This window comes from Macaca fascicularis, chromosome 6, assembly GCF_037993035.2.
Source record: "Macaca fascicularis isolate 582-1 chromosome 6, T2T-MFA8v1.1".
NCBI classification, from domain to species: Eukaryota; Metazoa; Chordata; class Mammalia; order Primates; family Cercopithecidae; genus Macaca; species Macaca fascicularis.
In genome coordinates this window covers 60,903,885-60,927,244 of record NC_088380.1, presented here as the reverse complement: position 1 = coordinate 60,927,244, position 23,360 = coordinate 60,903,885, and the positions used below count along the sequence as shown (strand labels likewise).

General features: G+C 39.2%; 2 protein-coding genes across 10 annotated transcripts in view; one reads left to right on the top strand and one right to left on the bottom strand.

Moving 5' to 3' along the window:
* The window catches only part of PLPP1 (phospholipid phosphatase 1), a 103,337-nt gene that overhangs the window by 32,505 nt on the left and 47,472 nt on the right, over positions 1-23,360 (top strand). For 4 of the 9 annotated variants that reach the window (XM_005556903.4, XM_065546268.1, XM_073993452.1 and 1 more), the window contains exon 2: positions 7,992-8,146. The exons of 4 other annotated variants lie outside the window; for them this stretch is intronic. In XM_005556903.4, coding sequence (XP_005556960.1) covers positions 7,992-8,146 — 155 coding nt within the window. Of the gene's footprint in view, positions 1-1,426; positions 1,611-7,991; positions 8,147-23,360 lie in introns of those variants that run through there. One more of the 9 variants, XM_065546271.2, reaches the window with a different exon arrangement.
* Positions 13,745-14,077, bottom strand: LOC123573956 (cytochrome c oxidase subunit 7C, mitochondrial-like). The gene has a single exon (XM_045393717.2). The coding sequence runs from the start codon at positions 14,072-14,074 to the stop codon at positions 13,883-13,885; it is 192 nt and encodes a 63-aa protein (XP_045249652.1). The 5' UTR covers positions 14,075-14,077; the 3' UTR covers positions 13,745-13,882.

Genomic DNA, 23,360 nt, shown 5'->3' with positions numbered 1-23,360 from the left:
CTTCCTAAACATCTTTAGAATCTACCTCTTTTTCCTGTTCCCCTTGTTATTTCTTTGTGTCAGACCCTTAACATCTCTCATATACACTAGTATTTCTTGCCTCTGGCCTTGCCCTCTCTTCTGTCTTGACACTGTTTTTTTCCTTTACACAACTCTTTTCACAGCCCCTCCATTAGGGCACATATTGGAATTGTGTCTCCTTGTTACCCACAGAATAAAACCCAATATTCTTAATATGTAGTTTTAATATAGACTCTGTAAATAACCGCTTTATTAATCTCTCTTGAGTTACTCACTTTTAGGTTTCAGCTCCCTACTGAGGCCCCAACTGGTTTTACCTTCTCTTCCCTCCTGGTTCTGCTTATCTTCCATTGCCCTTGTGGACCTGCTTTCTGTCATTGCCTTCCCTGCCCTCAGTCTCAAGAGCCTGAGACTGGCTTCTAGATGGGTTTGGACAATGGATAGCACTGGCAGGAGGAGAGTAGAGTTGCTGTGTTTATTTGCCTGGCTTCCTCCTACAAGATTGTGTCATGTTGGCTCTCCCAGAGGCCATGGCTCATATCATAGGGCCCTCTTTGTCCTTTCAAGTCTGTAGATGATAGCAGCTTCAGGAGACTGCACTGTCTTTTGACTGTGCCCACATTTTTCACACCTTGTACATAGTCCCTTTCTTAAACTCTCCTTAAATTACCCAGTTTGAGGGTGCTATCTGTTTCCTGCTGGGATCCTGATGGCTGTGTTGCCCAAACCTAAATGTCAGTCATGCTTGCAGTTACAGCTATGCTATTTTCCGGTAGTACTGATTTCCCTCTTTCATTAAAAGTTCTGTGGTGGGTGGGTATGCTGGTTCATATGTGTAATCCCAGCACTTTGGGAGGCCGAGGCAGGAGGATTGCTTGAGTCCAGGAGTTTGAGCCAGCCTGGGAAACATAGTGAGACTCTGTCCCTACCAAAAAAAAAAAAAAAAAAATTAGCCAGGAATGGTGGCACATGACTGTAGTCACAGCTGCTTGGGAGGCTGAGGTGAGAGGATTGCCTGAGCCCAAGAGTTCAAGGTTACAGTGAACTATGATCATGCCAGTGGACCCCACCCTAGGTGACAGAGTAAGACCCAGTCTCTTAAAAAAAAATTATTTGAGGTCTTTTTCGTTTTTCCCCTCTTTTAGTCTTTTTTCCTTTCTTCTTTCCTGGCATTGCAGCTGCCGTATTATGGCAATGGAAATGTTCAAATGAATAACTAGGGGATGGACATCTGAGTTTCCCTGTTGTGTGGCATAATATTCATTTAAATGTCTGAAATGAGATCTTTAGAGAAACTTGGGGAAGGGAGTGGGTACAGGAGTCAGTATAGTCACTTTAATAACTTGATTTTTATTTCATTCTTTTCAAAATAAATTTAGTACTTCTTTACCTTCTATATATTAGGGATTAACATTGATGTACTTTAGTCTTTCTCTTTGTAAAATACATTTTAGATTTATTCCATTGGAATATTTTGCAACAGCACATATTTGAGGAAGTATATATGATATATATTTAATAAAATGGAAGAGATTTCAACTATCACTGAACTAAGGAGAATATGGGAACATCTGTTTGCATCTATCCAGGTATTCATGTGTCTGTTTTCCTTGACATATCATAGAAGTAGTGCACTAAGAGCAGACATACATGCCTAACAGTTGTGTTTAGCAAGATCAAAATATGTATGTGGTACTGTCACCCATGGCCCTGATAAGAAACAGATGGCATACTCAAGCTGGATAATTTGAAGAGGATTAAATGAAGCAAGTATTCACAAATAGGTGGGCAGAGTTTAGAAAATCAACAAGAGATATTGTAGTATCCTGGGCTAGCAACAGAGAGGATGGGAATATTGCCCCTTAGACCTGAAGCACAAAGAGAAGAAGTGCTACCCCAAAAAGAGAGCTGTGTGGAGAAGGCTGCCTGATAGCAGCTGTGGTCCCAGGTAGAGGATGAGCCACCATGCCCGGCGGTTATTATAGAATTTAAAAGTGACTCCTCTTAAGGAAATTTTAATTAAGAGAAAAATATCCTAGACCTATGATTAGGGTCAAAACAGTATCTATGTTCTTTAGATATTAAGGAGAAAGTGTATCTGTCCTAAGAAAGTGTTTATAAGGAGAAGAATCTTCCTAGAACACTAACTTTAACACAGAACTCTCAGCACTACTCTAAAAAATTAACATTAAAAATAATCTCGGTCGGGTATGGTGGCTCATGTCTGTAATCCCAGCAGTTTGGGAGGCCGAGACAGGTAGATCACTTGAGGGCAGGAGTTCAAGATGAGCCTGGTCAACATGGTGAAAACCCATCTTTACTGAAACTACAAAAATTAGCCGGGCTTGGTTGCATGTGCCTGTGGTCCCAGCTAATCAGGAGGCTGAAGTTGGAGAATCAGTTGAAACTGGGAGGCGGAGGTTGCAGTGAGCCAAGGTCGCACCTCTGCACTATCCAGCCTGGGCCACAGAGCAAGACTCTGTCTCAAAACAAAAACAAAACAAAACAAAACAAAAAAACCATCTCAGTAGCAGATAAAGACTATTCCATTGTTTTTTGGAATAGAGGTATCTGTTTACTCTCGAGGGATGGACATGCCTCTCTGTGTGTGTGTGTAATACATATGAACAGTAGGGGACATAATTTTGACATATTTAACTTGAAGAAAGGGATGCTTAGACAATAACAACCCAATATTGAACAACGCTCCACACTAAGTTTCTTTATGAAGATACCATTGTTGTATTAGTGGAGACGATATAATATAGTCTCAGTAAAGACCTCAGTCTTTACTCAGTTCTCATGCTCCTTGATGTCTTAGCATTTGACATATTAGATTTACCATGTACTAGATACTCTGAACTTTGGTTTTTGTATCACAACATTGTCCTACTTCTCTATTGTTCATTCATTCTTTTGTTTAAAGAATGGCCAGATATGCTGCTGAACAAGACAGACACAGCCCTTGCCCCTTGGAGCCTGTTAGCATCCTTTCTTTCTCTCCACCTATAGCCTCTTTTCATGTTTTCTCTGTGGATATTCGTCCTTAGCTGATTGCTTTGTCTCTTTCAGTCTTGATTTGCCTTCTGTAAGAACTGTTATATTCTCCTAGTTTAAGTTGCAACTTCTAATGCCAACAACTTATACATCTTTCTCTACTTCTGATCTTTACCCTGAATTTTATTCACTTAGCCATTTAATACAATTTTTTTTGTTTTTGAGACAGAGTTTTGCTCTTGTTGCCCAGGCTGGAGTGCAATGATGCCATCTTGGCTCACCACAACCTCTGCCTCCTGGGTTCAAGCGATTCTCCTGCCTCAGCCTCCCGAGTAGCTGGGATTTTGGGCGCCTGCCACCACTCCTGGCTAATTTTTTATTTTGTATGTTTTTTAGTAGAGACGGGGTTTTGCCATATTGGCCAAGCTAGTCTTGAACTCCTGACCTTGTGATCCACCCACCTTTGCCTCCCAAAGTGCTGGGATTACAGGTGTGAGCCAGCGCGCCTGGCCAATAAATATTTGTTCAGATCTGTGTGCCTGGTACAAAGGATACGAAAATGATAAAGATAGCCTTTGACCTCTGAGTTGCTGACACACACATAAAAAGTTAAAGTACAGTGTGTTAGACATATGTACATGGTGCCATGGGACAGATAAGAAGGGAGTACCTGGCTTGGACTTCAAGGAGAAATGAGAGAGCAACTATCCCCAGTAGAAGGCTGAGCATTTCAAATCCCTATGAAACCTAGGGTTTTGAAAACAGTATGTTTCGGCAACAGCAAGTGGTTCTTTGTGATTGGAGCCTTAAGGGGACAGTGGAGGATGAGGCTGAGCATTTAGGGAGGCATCAGATGGCCCCAAAGGCAGTATTCTCAATACTAAACTAACATTCTTCCACCATAAATGAGCTTCCCCTGGCAACTTCTCATTTCTATCAATGGAAGTTTCATTTTTCATATGTCCAAACCCTGAAGTGCCATCTCCAGGTCTGTCTCAGCATTTGTGATCAGTCCACAAGTTTTGTATCATTTCTGTGTTCAAAACATTCTTCTGTGCATCCTATTCTGTTTCCACTATCTACTCACTACTTATCACCTAATTAGTAGATTATTTCAAAACTGTAAATACTTGTGTTTCTTCTTGCTCTCTCTCTCTCTCTTTTTTTTTTCCTGGAAGTTAATTTCTAAACTTCCTCATTTTACCATGTTGCTGACCCTGAGCAAAAGAGGACAGTGATATTTTATTTCCTACAAACTTATGTCATTTCAAGTGTTTTAAACCCATAATCCTTTTTCTTTCTTTGGAGTTGGGAGTCTTGCTCTGTCACCCATGTTGGAATACAGTGGCATAATCATGGCTCAACGTAGCCTCAAATTGTTGGGCTCAAGTGATTCTTCCACCTCAGCTTCCCAAATATCTGGGACTATTGGTGTGTACCACTATGCTCAGCTAGTTTTTTTTTTTTTTTTTTTTGAGATGGAGTCTCACTCTGTCGCCCAGGCTGGAGTACAGTGGCGCGATCTCAGCTCACTGCAACCTCCGCCTCTCAGGTTCAAGTGATTCTCCTGCCTCAGCCTTCCAAGTAACTGGGACTACAGGTGCATTCTACCACGCCCAGCTAAGTTTTTGTATTTTTAGTATAGACAGGGTTTCATCGTATTAGCCAAGATGGTCTTGATTGCCTGACCTTGTGATCCACCTGCCTCGGCTTCCCAAAGTGCTGGGATTACAAGCATGAGCCACCTCACCCGGCCTCCCAGCTAATTTTTAAAAATACTTTTTAGAGACAAAGTCTTGCTGTATTGCCCAGAATGGTCTTGAACTTCTGGCCTCAAGTGATCCTCTCGCCTCAGCCTCCTGAATCACTGGGATTACAGGTGTTAGTCACCGTGCCTGACTCCTATAATCTTTTTTTTTTTTTTTTTTTTGAGATGGAGTCTCGCTGTGTTGCCCGGGCTGGAGTGCAGTGGCCAGATCTCAGCTCACTGCAAGCTCCGCCTCCTGGGTTTTTACGCCATTCTCCTGCCTCAGCCTCCCAAGTAGCTGGGACTACAGGCGCCCGCCACCTCGCCCAGCTAGTTTTTTGTATTTTTAGTAGAGACGGGGTATCACAGTGTTAGCCAGGGTGGTCTCGATCTCCTGACCTCGTGATCCGCCCGTCTCGGCCTCCCAAAGTGCTGGGATTACAGGCTTGAGCCACCGCGCCCGGCCTAATCTTTTAATAAACACAGAAATCTCAAGCACTGTTATTCCCATGAAAAACCATAGAATTGCAGAATTCAGAGATAATCTGTAGCAAATAATACATTGTTCCATTAACTTTCATTTTTTTTTTCCTCCTCCTCCATTTTTTTTTTGAGACAGGGTATTGTCCTGTTACCCAGGCTGGGGTGCAGTGGTGTGAACGTGGCTTACTGAAGCCTTTACCTCTCGGGCTCAAGATATCCTCCTCCCTCACCCTCCTGAGTAACTGGGACTACAGGCACATGCCACCATGCCCAGCCAATTAAAAAATTTCTTTTTTAGAGATGAGGTCTCAATATGTTGCCCAGACTAGTCTTGAACTCCTGAACTCAAGGGGTCCTTCTGCCTCAACCTTTCAACATGTTGGGTTTATAGGTGTGACCCACTGTACTCAGCCTACTTTGAGTTCTTATCGTGAACATGGCATGTATTATACTAAGTGAGGTTTTTAAAGGACAGGTTCTCCTTCTCCCAATCATATCTTCCTTGCTGCAATTCTAACCTGTTAACCTAGCCAGATCACTTGTCTCCATGGGAGGCCATATATTCCCTAACTCTAGAAAGAGATAGCTTGTGTTGGAACCTTGGTTCCACCACTTTCTAGTTTCAGCAATGTTCCTCATTTCTCTAAGCTTCAACAATGTTATATGAAAAAAGCAAGTAGTGATAATACCTACTTCACAGAGGTGAGGTAAGGATTGAGTTAATCTATGTGGCCTAATTCCCAGCATGTGCAAGCGTGCAATACATGTTGGCTACAAAATGTATGTACCTTGAAAACTTCTTGCTCATTCCCTTTGTGCTCTTGTTGCAATTCTCATGCTTCCCTGCCTTCCTCTACCACTAAATGGTCTCCCCGTGCTCCTCCCTATTGCCTGTGTTTTACCTGTCATTTCAAGTTCAACTCAGTTGCCTCTTCTTTAATAGTGTTTTCTAACTCCTCCAGTTTATGTTGAGCTCTGAATTCCTATAGGTCCTTCTATGCCATTTTAGTAATTATATTCGTATTTTTATGGCATATTTCTGCCTTTTATGGTATTTCTTCTTAACTTTACATGTAATAAAAGAGTTGTGGAATTACTATCTCAATCAAGATACAGAACAGTTTCATCATTTTCCCCAAAAAATCTGCCTTGGGATTTCCTTTTAAACAATTTACTGGGTATACATTCTTTTTCTGCATATACAATTTAGGTTCTTGAATTTAGTATTTGTTTTATACAAATTTGTCTTCCCTAAGTATGGCTTAGTATTGCGCATACAGTGAGTGAGTAGATGCTTGAATGTTTGAATTGTATAAAACAAAGCCTAAAAGCATGGTAAATTTGAACATCTTTTTTTTTGTTTGTTTTTTTGAGACGGAGTCTAGCTCTGTTGCCCAGGCTGGAGTGCAGTGGCCGGATCTCGGCTCACTGCAAACTCCGCCTCCCAGATTTACACCATTCTTCTGCCTCAGCCTCCTGAGTAGCTGGGACTACAGGTGCCCGCCACCTCGCCCGGCTAGTTTTTTGTATTTTTTAGTAGAGACGGGGTTTCACCGTGTTAGCCAGGATGGTCTGCGATCTCCTGACCTCGTGATCCGCCCATCTCGGCCTCCCAAGTGCTGGGATTACAGGCTTGAGCCACCACGCACGGCCTTGAACATCTTAAGAAGCCAGTAATTTAAGTTATTTAACTTTGATCTTTCAGGGTCATTTTATTTAGGTGCAAAATTTCAACTGAAAATTATTTCGGTATAACTTGTTAAAAGTGGTTTTGGAGCCTTGCCAGGGCTAATAAAACCAGGTGTGTGTTTGTCTTTGGAAAACAAAAGGCTTTTTCTTTCTATTTTTATTACTGAATATATACTTATGGTTCCTATCATTTTCTTTCTCTCTCTCTTTCTTTTTTTTTTTTTTTTCTTGAGATGGAGTCTTGCTCTGTCGACCAGGCTGCAGTGCAGTGGTGCAATCTCGACTCACTGTGACCTCTGCTCCCTGGGTTCAAGTGATTCTCCTGCTTCAGTCTGCCCAGTAGCTGGGACTACAGGCGTGCACCACCACGCCTGGCTAATTTTTGTGTTTTTAGTAGAAACGGGGCTTCACCATATTGGCCAGGCTCATCTTGAACTCTTCATGTCAAGTGATCTGCCAGCCTTGGCCTCCCAAAGTGCTGGGATTACAGGCATGAGCCACCGTACTTGGCTTGGTTTCTATTGTTTTCTAACCCTATTAGTTTAAATTCTAATGTAGAAAAAAATTTAAAAATTCTAATATGAAGCAAAGTTCTACGTGTTTCTTCTCCTGGATGATATTTGGCTGTTATGATATTAATTACTGAATTTATTTATGGAATTTTGCCTTTTTTCTTAAACACAGTTCAATATAAAGCAATTCAATTAAAAACGAATTAACTACAGAATGCAAAATGGAAAACCTTCCTGTTTTCTCAGCTTTATTTTTCCATGGGCCAATTTTGCTCTCCTTGTATAAGTCTTTTTTATTGGTTATTTCTAAAATTGGAGGTCAATGCAAGTAATAGTATTTATACTTGGAAAAAGGTGGGGCTGATATGGACAAGCAAATGATGCTGCATGATTTTCTTAATCTTTGCCCTTGGGTATAATGGAGATCCATCTCCAGAGAGGGTAAAATATGGCTAGAATTTGCATCCCATTCAGTAGACTTTACTTCCTAATGAAGTGAATTGAATTTAATCATGTGTGTCTTTTTTTCCCTTCCCCAACAGCTTCCATGCCTATGGCTGTTCTAAAATTGGGCCAAATATATCCATTTCAGAGAGGCTTTTTCTGTAAAGACAACAGCATCAACTATCCGTACCATGACAGTACCGTCACATCCACTGTCCTCATCCTAGTAGGGGTTGGCTTGCCCATTTCCTCTGTAAGTAAATTAATAAGTAGGTAGTGATGGGTTTGTTGTGCTGGAGGTTGGATGAAGTATGGAGTTGGGGCGGGGGTAAATCCACAGTACAGTCTTCACCAGTGTTAATATGGTGAATGATTGCTTGAGGAATATACCTACTGTTTTAGTCCAGAGGCAGTGTTTCTCCAGTTAAAAGTGGATGTTACCCAGAACAACTTGATGTCATTCTGTAAGAATGATACAGTGATTATTTTTGAATAGGAGAGTCTTTTTGAGTCATTTGGACCAACTCCTCTCAGTAAACAAATGAAGAAACTTAGGTCCAGACACTTGTTAAAGCCAAGTAAGCTATTGTATGGCAGAGCTGAAACTAAGATTATGCTTGCTTTATCATACTGTTAAGTGGAAATTGAGGCCATGAAAAATGAAAATGTTTGCATATTAAATTTGAGAAAACAAACTCAGCAGAAAGATCACAAATATATGCAGAATAAAATTATTAGAATACATTAAGATATGTCACTACTGGCTGGGTGTGGTGGCTCACGCCTGTAATCCCAGCACTTTGGGAGGCCAAGGCGGACGGATCACCTGAGGTCAGCAGTTCAAGACCAGCCTGACCAACATGGAGAAACCCCTTCTCTACTAAAAATACAGAATTAGCTGGGCGTGGTGGCGCATGCCTGTAACCCTAGCTACTCAGGAGGCTGAGGCAGGAGAATTGCTTGAACCCGGGAGGTGGAAATTGCAGTGAGCAGAGATCACGCCATTGAACTCTAGCCTGGGCAATAAGAGCGAAACTCTGTCTCAAAAAAAAAAAAAAAAGAAGTCACCATTTCTTACTTTGTACTGTCCTTCAGATAGTTCATCAGTTTGTAGGATAATACTGGGTTTCACTGTTTTAAGTAATTAAAAACTGTCATTCTAAGTTAAGATTCACAAACTAGGTTAAGATTGCCACTTGGGATATTATGCCTACTTTCTTTACCCTTGGCTCTCATTCCTAAGTCTTGCCATTGTGATTTTATGTGACTTGGAAATAGAAGGGAAGGAGCAAGGTGAAGATTTACCTCCTTGAGTATCTTGGCAGTGAAGCATATCACACCATATTTCTCCTCTGGCCACCTGTCTTGTTACTTGGCTGTCCTAGACATATGACTTACAAAAATTTAGTGTCTCAGTAAACTCAGCAACCTTGTTCTGCTGTAGGACTGGCTGGCTTTTCTCTCTCTATTTTGCTCCCAAATTGGGTAAGAATAATAACCTAGTTGTTTGTTTTTCCAGTTTATGTATCTGAGTTCATTTTGTCTTTTTGTCTAGTAGATATTTTTCTAATGGCCATTAGCTCAGTATTTTGAAGGTGAAGGGGTCCAGTATTTTATTACGTTCTAAGAGATACAAGTATTAATATATTCTTATAATTCTAATTTGATTATAGCTACTTTTATGGGAGTAAAATGATAGAAAAATCTAGCATAAAATCTAGGATTTAGTTTAAGGAGATACTTCTTTTTCTAAAAAATAAATCCCACCATAACTGGTTACTTAAATTTTAGCCATTCAGCTTAGGAGAAACTGTGTGCAGGGAAGTACTGCCACTTGGATGACAATAGACGGTGTTACTGTACTATATGAAGTACTAAGTAGTTGTGGTAGCCATGATTTTGAGCAACTATTGCCAGATAAAGTTTCTTTTTTTTAAAAAAAACTTGCCCCTGTATTTGAGGAGATAATTGCTTGAGAGTGAATAAATTAATTGTAATAATAATATATATATTTTTTTGAGATGGAGTTTTGCTCTTGTCGCCCAGGCTGGAGTGCAGTGGTGTAATATTGGCTCACTGCAATCTCTGCCTCCCAGGTTCAGGTGATTCTCCTGCCTAACTCTCCTGAGAAGCTGGGACTATAGGCATGTGCCGCCATGCCCAGCTAATTTTTGTATTTTTTAGTAGAGATGGGGTTTCACCATATTGGCCAGGCTGGTCTTGAACTCCTGACCTCAAGCAATCTACCCTGCTTCAGCTCGGGTTCAAGCGATTCTCCTGCCTTAGCCTCTCAAGTAGCTGGAATTACAGGTGCTTGTCACCACGCCCAGCTAATTTTTGTATTTTTAGTAGAGATGGGGTTTCACTGTGTTGGCCACCTGGCAACATGCACCTGGCCCATAATCTTTTATTAATTAAAAAAAATGATTATAAAGTAGAAAGAGAAAATAAATAGCCCTTAGTTCTACTACCTGAAGACAACTACTGGTGGCATTTTGATGTTTCCTTTAGTTTGACAGTTTTTTTTTTTGTTGTTGCTGCTGCTGTTTGTTTTTTATTTTTATTTTTTTTGAGATGGAGTCTTGCTCTGTTGTCCGGGCTGGAGTGCAGTGGCACAATCTCGACTCAGTGCAACCTCCACCTCCCAGGTTCAAGCAATTCTCCTACCTCGACCTCCCAAGTAGCTGGGACTACAGGCATGCACCACCACACCTGGCTAATTTTTGTAGTTTTAGTAGAGACGGTGTTTTACCATGTTGGCCAGGCTGGTCTCAAACTCCTGACCTCAGGTGATCCACCTGCTTTGTAATCCCAAAGTGCTGGGATTACAGGCGTGGGCCACCACACCCAACCTAGTTTGACAGTTTTTATGTCATTGTGAGCACACCACAGATTTAGTTTTGTGCTTTGTTTTTTTACTTATCTTTATAACAAATTTTTTTTTTTTTTTTTTTTTTTAGTTATAGTATAATATCAAACAGCTTAAATAGCAATAAGGCTAAATTTTTTTATTTAAGGAGTGGAAAAAGAGTATCAATCTTTGAGTTCTTGGGTATTAATTCCTGTGAGTTTGCTGTTAGAATTGACCTGGAAAAATATTTTAATGCCAATGATTTATTTATTTGTTTGTTTTGAGATGGAGTCTTGTCCTGTTGCCCAGGCTGGAGTGCAGTGGCATGATCTTGGCTCACTGCAACTGCAACCTTCCCCTCCTTGGTTCAAGCAATTCTCCTGCCTCAGGTTCCTGAGTAGCTGGAACTACAGGCATGTACCACCATGCTCAGATAATTTTTTGTTTTTTTTTTTTTTTTTGAGACGGAATCTCGCTCAGTTGCCCAGGCTGGAGTGCAGTGGCACGATCTTGGTTCACTGCAAGCTCCCCCTCCCGGGTTCACACCATTCTCCTGCCTCAGCCTCCCAAGTAGCTGGGACTACAGGCGCCCGCCGCCATGCCCGGCTAATTTTTTGCATTTTTAGTAGAGACGGGGTTTCACCGTGTTAGCCAGGATGGTCTCGATCTCCTGCCCTCGTGATCCGCCCACCTCGGCCTCCCAAAGTGCTGGAATTACAGGTGTGAGCCAGCGCACCTGGCCAATGTTTTGTATGTTTAATAGAGGCAGGGTTTCACCATATTGGTCAGGCTGGTCTTGAACTTCTGACCTCAGGTGATCCGCCAGCCTTGACCTCCCAAAGTACTGGGATTACAGGCATAAGCCACCACTCCTGGCCTAATGCCAATTTATTTTTAATTAAAGAAGTAGTATTTGGCCAGTTTCTGGGCCTTAAATGTGCTTGAATGTGCAGGAAGGGATTCTTGCAAATTCTTGGGGTAGATTTGTTTGTTTTAACAGTTTGTGTATAACATCTGTTGTTATATATAGAAAATAACTTATTTTCTATAAAATGAATTATTTATGCTTAATGTAACTTTAATATAATATGCCTTATAATTTGATCAGAAATAAGATTTCGGGTGATAGAAAATCTGTATTTTAAAGCAGTGATTTATTTTTACAATGCGGGGTTCATAATCTTTTTAAAAAATATATTCTCTACTGTTTCTTCTTTAGCTATCCAAAAAGGTGCTACATTCAGAAAACTATAGATTTCTGCATTATTTGGCTTGTACATTTTTTTTTGTTGTTGTTTTTGGATTTTAATGATCCATATTAGATTCGACACCAGACTTTTTTTTTTTCCCCATCATTTTTGGCCTTGTGTAGTTCTACCTTCTCCCTTGGTAATTTGTTATATATTTTTATAAATTCTTATGTTTCTAGAAAAAGGTAAGACTTTTTGTTTGCAAACTTTCAGAGTAATGTTAGTAACAATAAAGTTAGTATTAAATCCATATGTTGCAATGAATAATATAGTTTGTCTAAATTTAAAAATTTATAGTTTCAGGATACAAAACTTGCCTATGTTTAATAGGCTATTTTAAATTGACTTGAGTACCGACTGTAAGTAGTTGCTTTTCTTAAGTCATGATTACTGTATGACATAACCTTTTAGCAAAAATATTTAGCCTAAAATAACAGTATAGCCAATGCTTGTGACCAACTTATAAAACTCTTTCTAAAGAGTGATTGTATTATTCATGGTGACCTAAAACTGGAAATGTACATGGATGTTTGTGAAAAGGGCTTAATCACTTTTTTTTTCAGGCGGAGTCTCGCTCTGTTGCCCAAGCTGGAGTGCAATGGTGCGATTTCGGCACGCTGCAACCTCCACCTCCCGAGTTCAAGCGATTCTCCTGCCTCAGCCTCCTGAGTAGCTGGGATTACAGGCGCATGCCACCAACGCCCGGCTAATGTTTGTATTTTTAATAGAGATGGGGTTTCACCATGTTAGTCAGGCTGGTCTTGAACTCCTGACCTCATGATCTGCCCACCTCGGCCTCCCAAAGTGTTGGGATTACAGGTGTGAGCCACCGCACCCGACCAAGGCTTAATCACTTTGTATATTTTATTTTATTGTATTACATTTTTTGAGATGGAGTCTCACTCTTGCCCAGACTGGAGTGTAGTGGTGTGATCTCAGCTCACTGCAACCTCCGCCTCCCGGGTTCAAGTGCTTCTCCTACCTCAGCCTTCCGAGTAGCTGGGACTACAGGCCCATGCCACTATAACTGGCTGATTTTTTGTATTTTTAGTAGAGATGGGGTTTCACCATGTTGGCCAGGCTGGTCTTGAACTCCTGACCTCAAGCAATCCACCCACCTCGGCCTCCCAAAGTGCTGAGATTACAGGTGTGAGCCACCGCATCCAGCCACTTTATATATTTTATAACTTAGTGAAAAACAGATGACTGCCTCAAAGAAAAATGGGGGAAGGGCATGACTAGAAAGCTGTCAGTAGAAGAAAATTGTCAAGAAATAGAAATAAATGCTTTAACATTTAACTTTTCTTAAGACTTAGTCTTAAGTTCATATTAAAGCAGCACTGAGAACACAGTTTGGCCTGTCACAGTAGCAAAGGTAAGAACTTTCCCAGCTTATCAAGCATAGAAAACAGGTGTTCTCATACACAAATCTGGCAGGGGTATAAATTGGCATTAGAAAGAGTGTATTGTTGGACCTATAAATTATACCGGAAGGAAGTTATCCTGGAAGTAAGTTTCATGTAGAGAATGAGTTACAAGACAGTTGATTACAGTACTTTTTATAGAAGAAAATTGGAAATAATTTAGCTATAGGGGACTATTTTATGATTTATTCTAGTGATGAAATATTATATTCATTTCATAATTTTTGATAATATTGACATGGAAAGATTTTTGTAATAATTGAGAGTAAAGGGAGAAGAATAGTAATGGTTCCCTCTGAATAGTGGGATTATTAGTATATGATATATTTTCTTTTTTTTTTTCATGTCATAAGTTTATTGACAAACATATGTAGTATGCCATGAGTTAGAGTTTGATCCATTTCCAGAGGCTGTATCTCTTAAAATGCTCTTCGTATCTGTTAAATGGATGAACTGAAACATCCTTATGATTTAAGCAGTTGGTGTCTTACTATAAGGAAGGGTGCAGCAAATGCAGATCCAAAGTACAAACACATCTTAACTAGTAACGCCCACTTGTTTTCCACTGAAAATGGCAAATTCTTCCCAGGGCCCTCCTCATAGTGGCTCCTACGGACCACAGAGGTTGTGAACCTCCGGATGCTGTGGCCCAACATAGCGCTGCTGGAAGCTCCGTGAAAGGCGCAGAGACTGAGGACGGATGAAATGGCGGCACCTCACCAAGACCGAGATATTTTCATTTTATCTCTTATATTTTCTGTTTTTTCCCCTCCCTTGAACATTGTTTTTTCAAATAAGGAAGCCTATTTTTATTTTTTAAAAACCCATTAGAAATTTTTCTGTTTTCATTTTCATATACCTGAAGTTTAAGTGCCTTAACTATATACCCATTTTTACATAGTATTGTGGAAGCTTATCTGTTATGTGTGTGGATTTTGTCTGTTTCTAAGAAAGTGCCAAAAGAAAAAAAAAAGATAAAAATAACTGTATTTTGAGAATTTGCAGTAAATCAAACTTCACTCCTTGTCCTGTGTCTCAGCAGCTTATGTAGCTGACTAGTCTTTTTGGAAGTGATTGGTTGTCTATGAACCTGAGTGTACCTACACAAACAAATGTAACTCCTTGAATGTGGAAAGTTTGTCTTGCGTGTTGCAGCATGCTATAATTCAATTCTGACATTAACTGCCTGGAGTTAACATGAGACTCCACGGATTTAAGGTCATTGTCCCCAGTAAGACTGCTCTCACTGTAGTTTTCAGGTGCAAATTTGAAGTTCCCCAGGTTGTAACTCTGGAGGTTCCTGTGACCCTGTCAGGTTCGGTAATTGGCTAAAGCAACTCATAGAACTCAGGAAATCATTTTACTTATGATTATAGTTTTATTATAAGGAATCAGAGTGAGCCAAATTAAGATACACAGTCAAGGTCTCAGGGTGGGGGACAGCCTGAATGTAGAGCTTTTCTGTCCTCTCCCAGTGGCATCAAGATGTGTCACTTTCCTGGCACATTGATGTGTTCACCAACCAGGCAGCTCCTGCAACCTTCAGTGTCCATTGTTTTTATTAGAGTTTTATTATGTAGTCATGATTGATTGAATCATTGGCCAACCAGTTGAACTTGATCTCTAGTTCCCCTCACCTCCTTGGAGGTTGAGTTGGTTTAAAGCCCTGTCCCTCTAATCACATAGTTAGTGTGACCAGCTCCCATCCTGAGTCATTCATTAGCCTAAACCCAAGTGTGAACCAAGGGGCTTAAGAATAACAAAGACACCCCTATTACTCGGGAAATTCTAAGGTTTTAGAGTCTCTCTCCCAGGGACAAAGGCCAGATTCTTTGTTATAGACTCCAGTCTCTGTACTTTTTACTCTGTAGCCTTGGTACCTTGAAAGTGTTTAAAGCACTCAGGTGTTGGTTTGATACAATTTAAGATTTTTTAAAAAGTTTTCATTTTTTCCTTTCAATCTGCCAACCCAAGTTTACTTAGGAGTTGGAGACTTTCCATCTAATATGGGTTTCTATTATTGAATAAATTTATTCTGATACTTGTTAAAATGGTTAAGGAAAACTTTACTCAAGACTATTGCACCTGGGGTGGAGAACTCAACTCTGACTACAACAAGGAGAAGGGGGGATTTATGGGTGAGGGGAATCAGTGGATGGAAAATCATGAAGAGGAGACATCAAGGGTAGGAGATTCTTGTTAAGGCAGGCCAAAGATTTATATATCAAAGGTGGGGGATGAGGAATTTAATCATGTATCAAGGGTGTTCAGATATCAAGGATAAGGGGCTTCTTGCTAAGCTGACTTAGCAGGACTTTTGCTAAGACTGTGCCTGTCCTGTCCTTGCATACCACACAAGGACAGGCTGACATGAAAGGCCAAGGTTGAGGCCTAGTTGAGAAGAGGGTTCACAGCTGGTGTTTGGTCAACTGAAGAGCCTTTGTCACTATTAAAGATGAACTTTATCTTAAGTGTGCATTGCATAGTGAGTTAGTAGCTCATGGTAGAAAGACATCTATGTAAACATATCTTAATATGCAAAAAACCTTTGTCCTAGGTTAATTCAGAAATATGCATTATTTAAATCCTATTATGTCTCCATTTAATAGACCAAGTATTGGTCTATTAAAATTCCTTTAGGATGTGGATTGTTACAGTTTTTGGTTTGGGATTTTTGCAAAGTCATTCTAAGTGTAAAAAGTACAGAAATGGAAATAGCCTGTCAACCCAAAATTTCTAATAATGTTTTTTTTTTTTTTTTTGAGACAGAGTCTCCCTTTGTCACCCAGGCTGGAGTGCAGTGGTACATTCTTGGCTCACTGCAACCTCTGCCTCCTGGGTTTAAGCAATTCTTGTGCCTTAGCTGGGATTACAGGCACGTGCCACCATGCCTGGCTAATTTTTGTATTTTTGGTAGAGATGGGGTTTCACTGTGTTGGCCAGGCTGGTCTTGATCTCCTGGCCTCATGTGATCCGCCCACTTCGGCCTCCCCAAAGTGCTGGGAATACAGGCATGAGCCGCTGCACCTAGCCTCTAATAATGTACTTTGAATTATCCTTTTCAACTGATGTTGTTTGTGTGTTAGCATAACAAAAAATGTCTAGCTTTTGTATACCATTAAGCATGTGTATTTTTCTGGCGTTGATTACTCAGATTTTTACTATAAATATTGCTAGTGTAATAATATATGGACAATATCCACAATTTTAAAGGATAAAATATGACTTTTTAAGAAATATTAAGAAATATTTTTTATTATTTTTGGTAGTCTAATTGCTCCTAAGTTAATTTTAAAAAATCACTTTTACTCCCTTTATTAACACCTGAGGGGAAATAACACAGGATATATTTTTTGGGTTGAATTGTTGTGGAATACCATATTTGTAAAGTTTGGAATTTGATAATGTTTTGGAAGATGAGGGAGATTATTTACTATAGATATGTGGATTTTCTGAAGTTCTTTGTTTTTGGTACATTATTTGAAAAAATAATGTTTTTTTAGAGAGCCTGCCCACAAAGCAGGTAACCGAGGTATAATTTTTATTATTTTGAATAGCTTACTTAAATGGTAATAAGAAATTGATAGTCTTGAGGAAGAAAGAATGAATGGGTTAATATGTTTATTTTTATAAGGTATAAAGTAATATATAAGTAAAGTGTTCTTATGGCAAAGTGGCTTTAGAATTTTACCCTGCATGGCAGAGGAGATTGGAGTTGGTTAAGTTTTATGGCATGGCACATCTTTCTTGCTGTCCTTTTCCTGTACTGGTGCAGGAAGCTGGTATCCAAACAGTCTGTTGCTCACATTTGTTTGTCATTTCTCCCTTGTTTTCATGGAAACATAGGTGCTGTGCTGCCATTTCTTATTTTCACCTCTATAGGCAGTAAGATAATAATCTTCACTAGAGTAGGGATGGTCTGTATTGCTCACGATTGTAACCTTAGTGGCACATAATAGGTGTTTAATAAATTGAGGTAGAAAATTTTATGAAAAACTGCAAAATGTGAAATAGAATAAGATTGTTGTTTATGTTTCATAATGACTACTACCATGAAAATTCAGCTTAACTCTGTGGAAACTGACCATATTTCCAAGTCATCTCTTACCTCATTAAAACAGTTTTTTGGGGAGTGAGGGGGGAAGGAGACTTATATTGAATGCGTATCCCGACTGGAGAGATGTGTGTGTGTATGTGCGTATACTATACATATATATATGTGATATATATAAGATAGCACCCAAGGGGAAAATATAAATATATTTTTATAATATATATTTATATAAATATAAAATATATGTCCATATAAATATAAAATATTTATATAAATATATATTTAATATTTAAAAATATATTTTAATATTTATATGTTTATATATTTATATAAATATAAATATATATTTATTTATATAAAAATATATTTTTATTTATATTTCCCCCTTTGGAGATATCTTATAATATAGGGGAAATGCCTATTAGAACTATAGAAATATAATACTGTGGAGATTGGTTTCCTAGGTTGGAAACAAGTTTTATTTTCTTGTTTACTTATTCTCATGTGTAGCTGCATTTCCTATCCACGCATTGTGGAAAGTACTGATTCTCAGTTCTTATGAGAAATTTTATTAACAAAATAGTAATAACTCCATTATTTGACAGTCTGGCCTATATGTCTGGGTTATTCAAGCGTCTAGCCTCCATCCACATTCTTCTCTCCTTGTTCAGGCATTAAGAGAAAAATGTATTTCCTGAAATATTTCACAAGTGGACACAATTCTTTCTATTACGTGGGTCTTTTGGTCTGCCTATGGGGTCTTTTCTTCTTCCAAACTATTGAGGTGGTACCTTATCTCACAGTAAATCCCAAGGTGCCTGTCATCTGTGTGTCAGGATTTCTCAGACTGTTGCCACTGCTGTTATCCCTGAGGCAGTATGTCCCTTAGTGATTTGCTACTGTGGTCTGTAAAGTTGCATGCCACTCTCTCCTGGGCATCTGGTATGTTTTAGATTTGTAAAATGGAATACTGTTCAGCAACAAAAAGGAACAATATATCCATGGAACCAGTTTCCCAGTTTTGCTGGGTACTCCACCACCAATATTTCTTACTAAAACTGTTAGGATTGGTATTTTGGTTCCAAGATCCTGAGCATTTGTGCAAGAGGAAGTTAAAGAAGATGTGGTGTGACTATGTTCATATGTTGTCCTTTCCTGTCTCTAATAAAGGATGGTGAAGTGTTCTTGTGATATTTGGTTTGTGGAAGCCATAAGTTCCCATATCACATACTCTCTCTTGAACCATTATAAATATTCGCTGTTAAAATATACAAAGTTGTGTTTATTTATAACTGAGTATGAGTTTACTATGCAGAGAACCTGAGTCATGAGCTGAGTAGTGAATGTATCAAAAAGCGGAATGTGGGAATGTAAAAGGGTGCAACCACTTTGGAAAACAGTTTAGCAATTTCTTAAAAAGTTAAGCATCAATTTACCATATGACCTGGCAATCCCACCCACTTTCATTAGAAATGAAAACATATCTACAAAAATACCTGTATGTGAATGTTCATAGGATTAGTCGTAATACCACAAAACTGGAAGCAATCTAAATGTCCATTAACTGGTGAGTGGATAAACCAAATGTGGTATATACATATAACTGAATATTCATTAATAAAAAGGAACAAAATGCATGCTGTAACACAGATGAACCTCAAAAACATTATGCTGAGTGATAAAAGCCACATATAAAATACTACATATTTTGTAATTCCATTTATATGAAATGTCTAGAAAAGGCAAATTTATGTAGAGACAGATAGCAGATGAGTGGTTGCCTGGGTTTGTTAGTGAGAGCAGGGATTGAATGCAAATAGGCTCAAGGGAATTTGGGGGGTAATGAAAATGTTCTAAAACTAGATTGTGGTGATGTTGCATCACAATATAAATTTACCAAAACCATTGAATTATATATATACTTAGACTGGATTAATTTTATGGTATGTAAATTATACCTCAATTTAAAAAAAGGGAGAGTGAAAATGAATTTTGCCAGCTCAAGTAATAAGAGAAACAGTGTTTGACGAGGGTAGTCATTTGAGAAGTGATGAAAGGGATTTAGAGATATAATCTTTCAGGTAAAAGGAAAAGGGTTTTTGACTGAATTGATAAACGAAGTTTTGCCTTGAAATCTTTAGTAAATATCAAAGTTAACATCAAGTATCTATTTAAATGTTTGCATTTCTGCTCACTTTTCTACACTGTCTGGTGAAGTAAGTTGGTGGTGTGCAGTAACCCTTTTGGAATAGTTTATCAAGGATTTAATGTTTGTATCTTTCAATTCCACTTACATATATATCTTAAGGAGATTAGAAATGCAAACAAGAATTTGTATTCGGAAATGTTAACTATGGCATCATATAGGGTAATCAAAAAATTAAAAATAACCTACATGCTCTCAAAGTAGGAGGAATGGTTAAATTATAATTGTTTTTACTTTGTCTCTCTTAGTTTCAAAGAGTAGAAATTCTTTCTAACTAGATTAAGTAAAATTGGGCTTTGTTGAAAAGGATACAAGGTGCTGTAATAACCCCAAGCAGCAAGATCACTGAGGCCTTTTGGCATTGGGGAACCACAGCTACCTTCCCATTTCACCCATTCAGGGACCAGGCTAGTCACTACTTCCTCCTCTGTAGACCTGCTTTGTTCTCAGCTTCTTCTTCAGCCAGTCTTCCTTGTACATGGCCTAGTGGTGTTTGCCACCTTGGACTTAATCAGTTTTTGTTACAATTCCCGTATTTCCAGAACAGGAATCTGAAAGAGCTGTTCTTTTTGAGCCTTAAGTGGGTGAGTGAACAACCCGTGGTTTGGTCTTTTTCTTCATCCCCTTTCAGGGGTCTGTGTTTAGATTTAGATAGTTAGTGAAAATGAAATGGCATTGGGTAATGGCGTTGATTCAGTACATCTTGACTGGGCATAGTGGCTCACGCCTATAATTCCAGCACTTTGGGAGACTGAGGCAGGTGGATCACCTGAGGTCAGGAGTTTGAGACTAGCCTGGCCAACATGGTGAAACCCCATCTCTACTAGTAATACAAAAAAATTAGCTGGGCATGGTGGTGCTCACCTGTAATCTCAGCTACTCTGGAGGCCAAGGCAGGAGAATCGCTTGAACCTGGAAGGTGGAGGTTGCAGTGAGCCGAGATCACACGATTTTACTCCAGCCTGGGCGACAAGAGCAAAACTCTGTCTCAAAAAAAAAAAAAAAAAAAAAATCTCATGGGCGTATTTGAGGAATGGCAAATATTGGCTATTATTTATTATCAATTTAAAAATATTTCTAAGGTCTTTGGTGTTGGCATCCTCTTTTCTTGATTCTCTCAACAGAATAGTGTGGGTAGATTCATGCTTATTTTCTCATATTTTCTTACCAAAACTTGCAGTCTGTATGTTACCCTTTCTTATTAAAACCTCTTTAACTAAGACTGGCAATTGAAATCCCATTGGACGCCATATTGGGCACTGTGGACCAATCTCCACCTCCTGAATGCCCTCTCTTTCTAATGTGGCCACGATGAGGTCGCTGTCTCCTGACCTGCCCTTACGCCACTCAAGTCTGCCTTAGTGAATCTTCTTCCTCTCCTCTTCTTCCTCTGCTGTTGCTCTGTGCCTCACCCTCCACTTCTTTTCTCTTTATATACATCCTGTACAGTGTTTTGTACCTCTGTGACTTTAGAGACCCTTTATATCCCCAAATCTTTGTCTCTGTCCTAGACCCCTTCTGCTGAGATGGAGACTGTCACAACCACTGGCTTATCGAATATCATACTCAGAGGCATCACCAACTCTCCTTTTCTTTTGAACACTCAGAGTTCTTTGAACCTCAGTTTATTCTCTGCTATAATTACGTACTGTGCCTTATTCAATTTGTATTCCTGGTAGCACCTAGCGGAATTCCTTGCACAGTGGGTTTACTTAGTATTTGCCCACATGAATGTTTTTATTTTTTTAAATGGGCTATTATCCTTTGTATATGGTTTTATTTTGTTCCCCTAGTATCCTGAAAAATACCCACAAACTTTTTTTCTAAATCTAAGAATAATTTCTAACATGGTTTTTGTGGTTGGGGGGAAAAAAACCCTTAATATTAATGGACATACATGGTAATAGCATTTCTAAATACATTTGGGCCTGTGTATTTGGGCCTATATGTTTTCTCTGAGAATAAGGACACACAGCCTAGTGAGTTTTGGACTCTAATCCTATTATATGTGAATTTAGTTTCTGTCTTTTTTTTTTTTTTTTTTTTTTAGACAGAGTCTCGCTGTGTCACCCAGGTTGGAGTGCAGTAGCACAGTCTCGGCTCACTGCAACCTCCACCTCCTGGGTTCAAGTGATTCTCCTGCCTCAGCCTCCCAAGTAGCCAGGACTACAGGCGCATGCCACCATGTCCATGAATTTAATTTCTATACTAAATATACTATTCCAAAAGAAAGAAATGTTTATTGGAAAATGCAACCAATTCAGAAATATGCTTTGTAGACAGTAAAAGTTTCCATTATTTTGTGTAGACTGAATTGGATTATAGAGATAGTGGTTCTTTGGCTGGACACTATGGCTCATGCCTATAATCTCAACACTTTGGGAGGCTGAGCTGGGTGGATCACTTGAGGTCAAGAGTTTGAGACCAGCCCGGCCAACATGGCAGAACCCTTCTCTATTAAAAATACAAAAATTAGCCTGGCGTGGTGGCGGGTGCCTGTAGTCCTGGCTACTTGGGAGGCTAAGGCAGGATAATTGCTTGAGTCCTAGAAGTGGAGGGTGCAGTGAGCCGAGATTCTGTCACTGCACCCCAGCCTGAGCAACAAAGCAAGACACCATCTCAAAAAAAAGAAAAGAAAAAAGAAGTAGCGGTTATTTTTATGTACAAAATAAATTTGCTCATTGAGTTAGAGTATGGTTATTGATTAGGGGGCTAAGCATTTAGTTACTGTATGGGGCAACCTCCACAGTGCTGATAAGTGCAAAAGGTTTGTGCAAATTATTTTGAAGTTATATTGTAACCATGGTATATGTATTGAAAACTTGGCCATTTTATCCCATTCCTATGAATGAAAACTATTTGGTGAATCAGAGGATAGTCTGAATTGGGATATGAGGGCCAGTATAAGTGTCAGCAAGGTCAGCTCTAGTTTAGTTTTTTTTTTTTTTTTTTTTCTTTTAAGGCATAGCATTACTAGGAGTATAGCTTTGGGAACCTTGTAGCATCGTAAAGACTTTTTAAAGGGGTGACAACTATTGGCAAATTGACTAATACAGAGAACTAAGCTTTGGTTCATGTATTCAGTGTCTGAATGAAAAATGGGAAGATCAATAAAAGAGCTAAGAGTGAAAGAAATGTGATTTCGTGTGCTTCTCCTTTTTAGCTCTTATAATAGATTGAACAGATTTGATATTTGTGGTAAATACACTCAGGCAGAGTGGCAGAGGCTTGGTTGTCATTTAGCCTTTAGGGCCTTAGTGGAGTTAATGAGAACTGCAAACGGTCATCAAGTCTTGGTGCTTCACAGAGAAGCAACACTTCTGCAGTGAGTGTGTTAGCTTAGTGGTTATGGTATTACTGCAGGGACATGGATCACTTAGGGAGAGAGCGTTTCAGGCCTGGGTCAGTCTTAAAGCAGATCTCACGTGGAGGGTTTCTGCTAACCTGCATCTCTTACAACACAATACTAATTAGTATGCTGTAGTATTAATCAGTAGGTCAAGTTCAGTGAAGTAAAGGATAATTGAATTCTTGAAGTTCACATTTAGGCAAAAAATTGGCATTTTAGGAGGTGAGTATAAGACATGATCTTTACAGAAAACACTGATGATAAAAACAGCGCTCTCTGTTAGGTGCCTTTGTGCTTGACTCCATCATCATCTTAAGAAACTAAGCTCAGGGC

Bases quoted from the DNA above. Each gene is read 5' to 3' on its own strand.
- LOC123573956 (XM_045393717.2), bottom strand. From the start codon at position 14,074: ATGTTGGGCCACAGCATCCGGAGGTTCACAACCTCTGTGGTCCGTAGG.